The 10,304-nt window shown below is 43.7% G+C and overlaps 1 protein-coding gene across 2 annotated transcripts in view; it reads left to right on the top strand.

The window, feature by feature from the left end:
- Positions 1-10,304, top strand: part of LOC111861778 (multiple inositol polyphosphate phosphatase 1) — a 53,966-nt gene that overhangs the window by 21,327 nt on the left and 22,335 nt on the right. The window contains exons 1-2 of one of the 2 annotated variants that reach the window (XM_023846621.2): positions 1,790-1,875; positions 6,465-6,637. In XM_023846621.2, the coding sequence (XP_023702389.1) occupies positions 6,478-6,637 (160 nt within the window). In that variant the 5' untranslated portion in view covers positions 1,790-1,875; positions 6,465-6,477. Of the gene's footprint in view, positions 1-1,789; positions 1,876-6,464; positions 6,638-10,304 lie in introns of those variants that run through there. The other variant, XM_023846619.2, reaches the window with a different exon arrangement.

The raw sequence follows: 10,304 nt of genomic DNA, 5'->3' as shown, positions 1-10,304 counted from the left end.
AGCACAGACTAAGTTATTTTCACCCTGCAACTTTAAATTCAAATGGTTCATATGGTTTACCAAATCAGCAAAAAATGCTGATTTCCAAAGCCACTCGGTATATGATAAAAACGGTTCGTGGTGGTTTTTCTGGATAAGAAAGATATAAATTTCTTTCCTGAGCTGAAAGAAGCGCGAAAGAACCTTTCCACAGCTAAGCCATCGAACTGCAGTATAATATGCCAGGTCAATAAGCTTGGAATCACATTTACCAATACTCATTGGAAAATTAATTCCATTGGCGCATTTCTGCACATTTCTGCTGCCGGATGTGGCCCGCGGGCCAAAGTTTGGAGACCCTTGATCTAGACAATCGGCTCACAGATAGCGGTAAGGTTGTCAGTCTTACGCGCCGGCCGCCCTTTACCATCAAGAATATTCCTGGTACTTATTTCTGTTAGAGACTGAGTCGACCCAAGGGCCGTAGTGCGGCTGGGTGGATTAGGTAAATTGAGGAAATCCACTTCATCGGGATTCGATCCCGCGACCTTGAGGCTTATAGCATAGTGCCTCAACCAACTACGCTACCGCGTAGCCACTTTTCATGGCATAGTGCTTAATTAAATAAGCACAGGGACAACTTTACCTCTTTACGTAGAGGTTTTTCTACTGAATTAACTGTTCTGTGCCACACTTCATGTCGCTCTGTATTTGCAACTAACGTTTTCTTTCAACGGCATCGTATCACAGCCGGCTTGTCAACCGAACACACAAAGGAACGTTCACAATTAGTAAGTTTTCGGACGTTGTCCATCGCCCGGTATTAAAAAAAAAATAGAGAACACGACGTTTCGGAAATTGGATCTGTTTCATTCCTCAGATGAGGGGGGAGACACCTGCTCTTGTTGGGTCCCATAGAAAGAACTAACCTCAATCACTGGTCCATCGTCAGAACCCTTCTGAGTCTACAAAGGAACGTGTATGATACAGTAGAAAATGCTAAATAAAAAAAGTAACCAAAAAACTATAAGGTGCAACAATTAAATTCCCGGAATGATCCTATGAAAGCAAAATTTGCTTACCTGTGCACTAGCGGCTGCTGTTGCTTTCGAAATACTCTCCATGTGAAGCTATGCACTTCGTGAGACGATGGTGCCACTGCCGGAAGCAGTCTTGACAATCGTTTTCCGGAATACCTCGCAGTAACGTTTTCACGTTGCGTTGGATGTCAGGAATGTCAACAAATTTTTGTCCCTTCAGGGCATTTTTTAATTTTGTAAAGAGCCAAAAGTTTCAGAGGGATAAGTCAGGCCAATAAGGTGGATGGTCCATTTTTGTAATAGGCTCGACATCTCACAACCCTATGGGCCTCCACGGCCTGTTACAGGTATAACTTGACCTTTACATTTATTGTGGTTACAGGACAAGACGATAAGTTGTACACACACAATATGGCGCTTAGATACAATATTTCTGGTCTTGGTGGTTATCGTATTGGCCTGATATTCTGAAGCAGGTCCAGCCAACTGAAGGTACGGGACGGTATTTGCCCGGCTACTTGAGTCTCTGCGGCCCATGAGAAAATCCTTCTGTTCCCCAAAACACGGATAGTACACATTTGGGTGCTAGTCGCAAAACCATGGACCCGTGAACCCTTTTCTGCAAACGTAACTATCCATGCCACTGAGTAGCTTATTAAAATAAAAAAGTGAGCACGCGACCTCCTCCCGCGAGGTCCGTTACCCAGTTCGCAGTTGTTGTCTTGGAGGGGGCATAAGGGGGGGAGGGGAGTGTGTGTGAGGGAACGTAAGCTTGTTGCTTGCATGTAGCTGTCTCGCGGAGTGCGTCAGTGTGTGGGTACAGTGTTGTGCTGTGTTGCTTGCAGACGTATTACAGGTAAGTCGTAATAAAGTAGTTCCAGAGAGTGTCACTGACCGCGCTAGTTTCGTTGGATGAGCGCAATAACTTACACGATGAAGACCTGTGTAATGGCTTGTGTTTACAGCTCAAGTGTCGGTGTTCGATATTACTTCAGTCAGTCCGCTTTCCATTTATTGTACATGGAGTGCCTTTATGCGGGCACGGATTAATCAGACGTTCCTCAAATCAACTTCGGCTCACCCATAACAGCGAACTTCGCTTCACGGTTGCGCCGTTTATAAAACTCACTGCGTGAAGGAAGAATATTTGGACCGAAGAGAGATGAAGTGACAGGAGGTTGGAGAAAACTGCGTAATGAGGAGCTTCATAACTTGTACTCTTCTCCAAATATAATTAGAATGCTCAAGTCAAGGAGGTTGAGGTGGGAAATGCATGTAGCACGAATGGGCGAGATGATAAATGCATATAGGATATTGGTGGGAAAGCCGGTAGGAAAGAGACCACTGGGAAGACCAAGGCGTAGGTGGGTGGGCAGTATTAAAATGAATCTCAGAGAGATAGGATGAGATGGTATGGATTGGCTCTATCTGGCTCAGGATAGGGACCGCTGGAAGGCTCTTGTGAACAGGGTCATGAACCTTCGGGTTCCATAAAATGCTGGGAAATTCTTGAGTAGCTGCACAATTGGCAGCTTCTTAAGAAGGGCCCAGCTCCCATGAGTGATTGTGCACGTGAAGGATGTAAACCTATCCGCCTTTTCTGGTTAGGCTGTGTCTTAATGGAGTCCGATGGCATGATATGCGGGGTCTGTTTCAGCCACTATAGCGGCATCTGCATGCCGGGACTGTGGAAATTCAAGACGGATTCGAATCGATGTATTGCCGAACGTGACTCCCGACGAGGAAGCGAAGTAGGATATGTTAGTGTCCTTAATCCTGGTGGTCTGTCAACAAATTTGAGTAAAGATGACCAAAATCAAATTTCATGAAAATCAATTCGTCGGTTCGCCGATTGGCTACATGCGAAGAGGTAGACAGAAATGGCAAATCTGATAGGAGCATTTCTACAGTCTTTTTTTTTATTGCGAATTCGATAAAAAAGACGCAAATTAAAATAATGATCTTTCACATTCTCACAGCAAGGCATTTCCCACAACATTACTTCTGCACACACTGTGTTAAAAAGTACTTAATGAATACGAAATGAAATAAAGGAATGGAACGGGTGTTAACCGAGCCTTCGAAGAAAAATTCACCACTATGTCCACAGGTTCCCCTCAATAGTGTGACATCCAAATACAATCTAAACATTTAGAATCCCGAAACATCGGACGGACATTCCATTTCCAGAACGAAGAGCGAATAATTAGGACACCACCATGAATTTCTTAAATACTTGTGCCCCCCAAAACGGGCAAAACCTTCACCACCTGAGTAACTGGCAATCTCTCAAGAAGAACTGCGTTTCATTCACATAATCACACAACTGTTGGCGGATAATCAGTGCAGTTGATTCACCTTAAATCAACCAATTATTTATGTTGGTGGACACTTTGTCTCCGAATGTGATACCAGTGGCTCTTAAGATCAAGTTTCGTCTACGTTCTGAATGATGCAAGGGGTCATAAACGTACGTGCTTCGATTTTAAACGTTTGATGTTATTACGCTTTGATTTTAGGTATGATATAACAGCCATTACACTGAGTCATACAGACAGATTCTCCTTACCACGACCTTCAGGGACATGTGCTGATCACATTATGCAGACATATCTAAGGATCTGTCAGTTTGTACAGTCTCTTAGCGTATTACAGTGTCTCACTGGCAGCTTAGACGGCTGCCTGACTATTTCGAATAACACAGCAACGGCAAGGGTTGAGGGCGGTATTTTGACATAGGGGCATAGGAATTGTTATTGCAGGGTTAGGATTACTATTGTTGATTACTGAATGAGGACCGCCTCTGTGGTCTAGTGGTTACAGTTCCTGGCTACAGATCAAGAGGTCCAGGGTTCGATTCCCGGCGCTACCAGATATTCTGATAAGTAGTAGTTCTGGAAAGGGGTCCACTCAGCCTTGTGAGGAAAATTGAGGAGCTGTTTCAAGGAAATAGCGGCTCCGGTCTAGAAAAACCGAGATTAACGGCCGTGAGGATCCGTTGAGCTGACCACGCGACACCCTCTATACGCTAAATTTGGCACTAACTTCTCCGACAAGCGGCGGTCGCTCGCTCGGTATAGTTCGCTTGCGGACTACAGGCCACGGAGTTTTTCTTTTTGTTTTTGATTAATGAATGAGTTTTTCTAGACAGCCCAGCAGTGAAGTGAACTGGCGCTATGTACCGGTTCGACTTGACGAGAGTAATGTCTGACCCTTCCGCCTGAGTGCGCGCACGCAAATAAACTGGCTCTTACATCATTATCTCAGCCTACAGCGGGTTCGAAAAGGCTGTTCCGCAGGAACATATGACACACCTCCTGAAAAGTCGCGATGTTTCCCTTACGCTCTTATTTTCTTATCCAATAACAGCGGAATTTCCGTACATGTGGAAGCCAGAACAGCTCATTCGGCATAACGACTGGTCTATGGGCTGAAAGACCGAGGATTTGGGTTTCCAATCCCGGTAGGAGAAAGGGATTTTTTTCTCATTCCATAACGTCCAGACTGGTTCTATGGCTCAACCAGCCTCTTATGCAATGGGTACCGGGAGCTCTTTCCCGGGGGGGGGGGATGGGGGGGGGGTAAAATGGCAGGGGCACGAAGCTGACCACTNGTTTAGTTTGTGTGTGTGCGTTTATCTTTGTTTGTGTACAGGTAGAGGCCTTCCGACGAGCTGATCACCCGCCCAAGGAGTCCTACCGAATGTGTAAGATCTAGAAAAACCGAAGTGAACGGAGAAGTTCATGGAGGTAGGGCTAGGCCCACTGGGGCTGTAGCGCCAAGGAAAAAAAATTGGAAGGGAAGGATAGGATTGTCCTGTGCTGAATACCACGAAAACGTAGCTTCGTAGGGAAATTTTCGGTTAGATCTATGATAACTAACACGTCTGGTATGAAACAAGTTCAAAATGATCGGTCAAAATTTGAGATTCTACGCTGAGTTCCGCAACAGATCATTTACCTAAAGGGTTATTACTCTCAACCTGAGACCCCCCCCTTAATACGTGTTCATGACAGCTTCCATATTTGCAGTTGCTCTTTCTTCACATATGATTTCAGGAACATGGCAAAATTATGTGTTAAAAGTCACAAATATCCTTCACGTTTGGTTGTTTAAACATTTTCCATCATTAATTTTCGAGTACACGAAACTCCAAAACATTTTCCATTACTTCTTTCACTGTCTACGTGGTGGCCCCTATAGGTCAGCATCACGCTCCTCTGTTCATCCAAGCACTGCCTAATGTGAGAGAGTTTCCAGTGCTCACCAAATCATTAATCTTGAAGATGATAGCTACAGTCTTTGTCGAAACGTTGCGAAACTTAATAACATTCGACGCGGCCTAGTCCGAAAACCGAAATAACACATTGAGCTCAGCTGCAGAAACCGAAGGACTAGAGCTGCTTTCCGGCAGTCAGACATATACATCTGAAATGTTCAAAAGCATACACAACAATAAATCTTGGGCTAATGTTTAGTTTGTGACATAAAACATATATTCCAGAAGATGACATTGAAGATATCGAAATATGTCGGGTAAACAGCCAATCGAGATGTACTGTAATTTCCGATATGTGATAAATGATAATACATACCAGTAAAGGATTAGAATTCGTGCTCGTCTCTTGCACAGATGAAAGCGTTTTAAAGTTCATCTGCTCTACGAAACAGGTTACGTCATACCGTGTGTAGACAACCTTACGGAAGAAAACTTCTTTATAAATGTGTTCGAATTTCTCATCGGCGTATGAATTCTGTAAGTATGTTAAAATAGAATCTAATTATGTAAGATCCGAGGTTTTCACGGCGATGACTATGAAGAAAGCAGTCTTCTGAGATGTGGCATCGTGTAGATATTGTGTGAACCGACGTTTCGTAGGAACGTATCGCCTCCATCTTCGGGGTAGAAGAAAATAGAAGAAAATCCGCGAGCTCACGTTGGTTCCTCGCTCGCGGATTTTCGTATTTTTTCTTCTACCCTGAAGATGGAGGCGACATGTTCCTACGAAACGTCGGTTAACACAATATCTACACGACGCCACATCCAAGAGGACTGCTTTCTTCATATAATCTAGTTACTTTATACTGATGACGTAAAAGTATACGTCACTGTCTGACTGATGACGTGCCCTCGTTCCCAGACTGTATGGAATCAATCAATCAATTACTTTTACTCCATTTTGGAGCATAGGGCTTTCACAAATCATCTCTAACGGACTTTGTTCCCAGCCAGGCTTTTGACCTCTCTCTAGTCCTGCTTTTCGGACCTCTTCTTCAGCAGTTCTCCGCCAGGTTGTTTTTGGTCTGTCTCTCCTTCGTGCCCCTGGGGACCCCAGTCCAGGGTTTTCCTCTCTACTGCACTCTGATCTTTACGTAGAGCGTGTCCACTGTATGGAATATATCCCCTAAAACTTCTTGATCTGATCATATTTTCTCTGTTTTCAGGGCCAGAGACACTATGATCCGTGTCTTGTGCACCTTGCTGTTGGCCTCCGTGGCGGCCGGCTATGACCAGGACTATTGCTTCGCGTATGAAGAGAATCCCTATCTCATGTATGGGACCAAGACGGCCTACGAGTTCGTTCACGAGAGACCAAGGAATCCAGACGGTGTCCCCCGTAAGTGATTTATACTTGTCACAAGCTTCGCCACTGTCACTTCGAGACTACCGCCCAGCGACAGCCTAACTTCGGCGGAATGAAAATATCGCTACTCACCAATGTTACAGTAACGCCCCCCCCTCACGTAAAAAATAAAAAAAAAAAAACTTCTATGCTGATTCTGAATCCGGGCACAGACATTTTCTGTCATGTCAGCTTTTAATTTGGGGCCGAAACATTTCGTTTCTTTTTAACCCATTTCCTTTATTTTGAAAAGAAAAAATTGGCTTATGACATCACAGTGCTGTCAGTGTATCACCCCCCCCCAACTTTAGAATTCCTGAAACAATCTTTATGAAACTTAGTATGAAAATCGTGGTATCTGAGCCCATCTCAACGGCATATTTCATAACTTCTCCCATCAGTCTGTGTGTACATATGTGTATCGCTCCTTTCGTTGCTAGGCAACGGCTCGGTAAACACGTTCCCGCGGGAAAGAACACACGCAGCAATAGAAGAATTGTTGGATGCATATTTTTTATGCGTTCATTGCCGTATAAAAGATATTTTGTGGGTCTGTGTATCCCCCGTCGTTGCTAAGTAGCGGCTAGGTAAAGACATTCCCGCGGAAAAGAAGAATTGCTGGAGGCGACGTTTTCTGTGCGGTTTATGTCTTATGTGTCGTATCGAAGAAGAGTCTGTGGATCTGCCTGTGTATCCCACAATCGTTGCTAGGATAGTACCTCGGCAAAGACGTTCCAACTGCAACGAAGAATTGTTGGAGGCGGCGTTTTCTGTGCGGTTCGTGTCCTATCAAAGTAAGTAGGCGCTTAGTTATTCTCGAGTCCATAGTGACCTGGACGCTGCGACAGCTCCTATATACACCGTACCTGTGCTGAACCACGGTGCAACAAACGTAGCTCCTTCGACGAAGAGGAGGCCCCATTTCGAAACACGTACATGTCTAGGTAAAAAGCAAAAGTAAAGTTATCCCTGTAACAGGCGGTGGAGGACCGTAGGGTTGTGAGATGTTGAGGTTCCTACATTTTCTAGACGATCGGCTCATAGATGACGGCATGGTTGTCAGCCCTACGCGCTGGCCGCCATTTGTCCCCAGGAAGTTTCCTGGAACTCATTTCTGTTAGAAGCTGAGTCGATCCCAGTGCCATAGTGCTGCTGGAAGGATTAGGTCGATTGAAAAAGTCCACCTCATATGGATTCGATCCCGCGACCTTCCAGTTTGTAGCACAGTGCCTCAACCGACTACGCTACCGCGTGCCCTCGTACAGGTCTAGGAGAGAATAAGAACCTTGATCATGGATCTCAAGGAGACTGAAGCTAGGAATGACTGTGCTGATGAAGACCAGCAGCAATTTAACCGACCGACCAACCAGAATTTTTTGTTAACTTTTATATTATTTCGTAAATTTTTAATAATTTTTGTCAACCGTATATGATAAAATTAAGCCTGAGTTTGTGAATATGAGCTTATTCCCATGTAATTAATTTATTATTTTAAATTCCATAAAATGTGGTACGTTATGTTCATATATCTTGCATACAAAACATAAAGTACAAAAGAATATACGAGTACATACTAAAAGTTTTGACTATTGTTTTTCTGTCGAGCTTATTCGATTTAATCAACACCTTATTTTGTATATATTGTCGAAAAAAACAGGAATATGTTGTGCTTATAGTGTCATCATGTTACGCGCCTAAATTGAATCAAGTTGAGTGCTGTTTGTACTGGTTCATGCTTACATGGAAAGGCGGTCCGCTTTTGTTTGCCTTCTTAAGAAGTAAGGCTGAATGCTACTGAACAGTGTGTGACGTAAGAAAATAATGAGGTTGCCAGAAGACATTTATGTCGTGGTGCCATTAAAAATAGTTATATTTCGCAAAAAACAAGTTTATATATTTTAAATACCCCCAGTACAATGACATTAAAGCCTATCTGTCCCTAATGCACCTCAGTCATAAAGCAGAGTGGAATATTCACTTATATTCAGGTATTTTCTTGTTGATACATGAATTATTAAGAACGCAGTTATAAACCGAAGAGAAATTTTGTTTTTTCTCTACCCTTGCTCCAACTTTGGAGCGTGGGGCTGATTTCTCAGTTTCATGATCATTTTACAGACGGTATGACTCCTTGGATGGGTGATCAGCTCGTCGCAAGGCCTCTACCTAAACACAGGGCAACACAAACACAGAACAAACGCATACACACACCAAACATCCATGCCGTATGTGAGATTCGAACCAACGATCCCGTTTTCCCAGCGAGAAAAGATAGTACATTCCTTAGACTGCTCGGCTACAGTAACCGACGAAAAGAAATATTGTATGGTATTATTATATGGCTATCAATATAACAAATTCCAAATAAATCAATATTACTTATTAATATTTGTTTAGTATTCTGTATCTTCTCACCTCCAAGTAGTGCCGAGGTCAAGAAAATGTGGATCTATACACCCACTCCCCCATACGGCTTCATGGTGTAGTGCCTAATTAGTTAAGCATAGGGACACCTTTACCTTTATCTACATGTTTCGATCTAGCTGGCTCATCTTCAGGCAGTTTTAATGATATAAAACTCGTTTTTGAATTGTGTTCTAATATGGACCAAGATTGGTAATCATGTTAATATAAATTTCGCTACCAATTTCTACGTCTCGTTATGTATAATATTAGTCGTAAAGGTTGAAAGGTTAAAACATTGTTTTATATCTGTCAGAATGTTAATCTTTTTACTGTTAATTAATTTTACACAGAGATCATTTTGAAGTAAAGTAAATGTAGGTGGAACACGGGCAATCTGTTGAAACTGATGTGGGAAATCCACAGCTATCCACGAGGATTTCCTCCGCGAAGGACAGTTTGGCCTTACGTATGTAATGGCTGTGAGAGAAACAAGAAAGTTTACCTTCGAAAGTCTTACGGTTCCAGGAAGCGGAACTTTTGAGGGTCAAACTTCTTATTTCATGTAAATCCGATAATCACACGAGAAGAAACGTGGCTAGGCTCGATGTAGACTGATTAGATGCTCTGCTTCATACAAAGAATAACGAGGGTGCCCAAACTGATTGGGTTTCCTCCCCTTTATATGAACGGCCCAATTTATGCTGTGGCGAGTTGTCAGATTGTTGGCTTTGAAGTAACCACATTAGCTGTGAAGAGTTCTGTCTTCTGGGATATAGCGCCATATAAAGGTAAAGTTGGCCGGTCACGGTAGCCGAGTGGTCTAAGGCATGCACTGTCTTCGCTCGCTCGGAAACCGGGATCGTGGGTTCGAATCCCACTCAGGGCATGGATGTTTAGTTTGTGTGTGTGTGTGTGTACAGGTAGAGGCCTTGCGACGAGCTGATCACCCGCCCAAGGAGTCCTACCGAATGTGTAAGATCTAGAAAAACCGAAGTGAACGGAGAAGTTCATGGAGGTAGGCCTAGGCCCACTGGGGCTGTAGTGCCAAGGGGGAAAAAAATGTAAAGTTGTCCCTGTGCGTAACTAATTAAGCACTACGCCATGAAGACGTATTGGGGAGTGGATATATGGATCCACATTTTCTTGATCTCGGCACTAGCTGGAGGTGAGTGGTCAGCTTCACGCACCTGCCGCTTTACGCCAGGGGAAAGAGCCCCCAGTATCCATGAGATAGGAGGCCGGGTGGACCCCAGAG

Source organism: Cryptotermes secundus, unplaced genomic scaffold (assembly GCF_002891405.2).
Source record: "Cryptotermes secundus unplaced genomic scaffold, Csec_1.0 scaffold413, whole genome shotgun sequence".
Classification (NCBI taxonomy): Eukaryota; Metazoa; Arthropoda; class Insecta; order Blattodea; family Kalotermitidae; genus Cryptotermes; species Cryptotermes secundus.
This window is presented reverse-complemented; position numbering and strand designations above follow the sequence as displayed.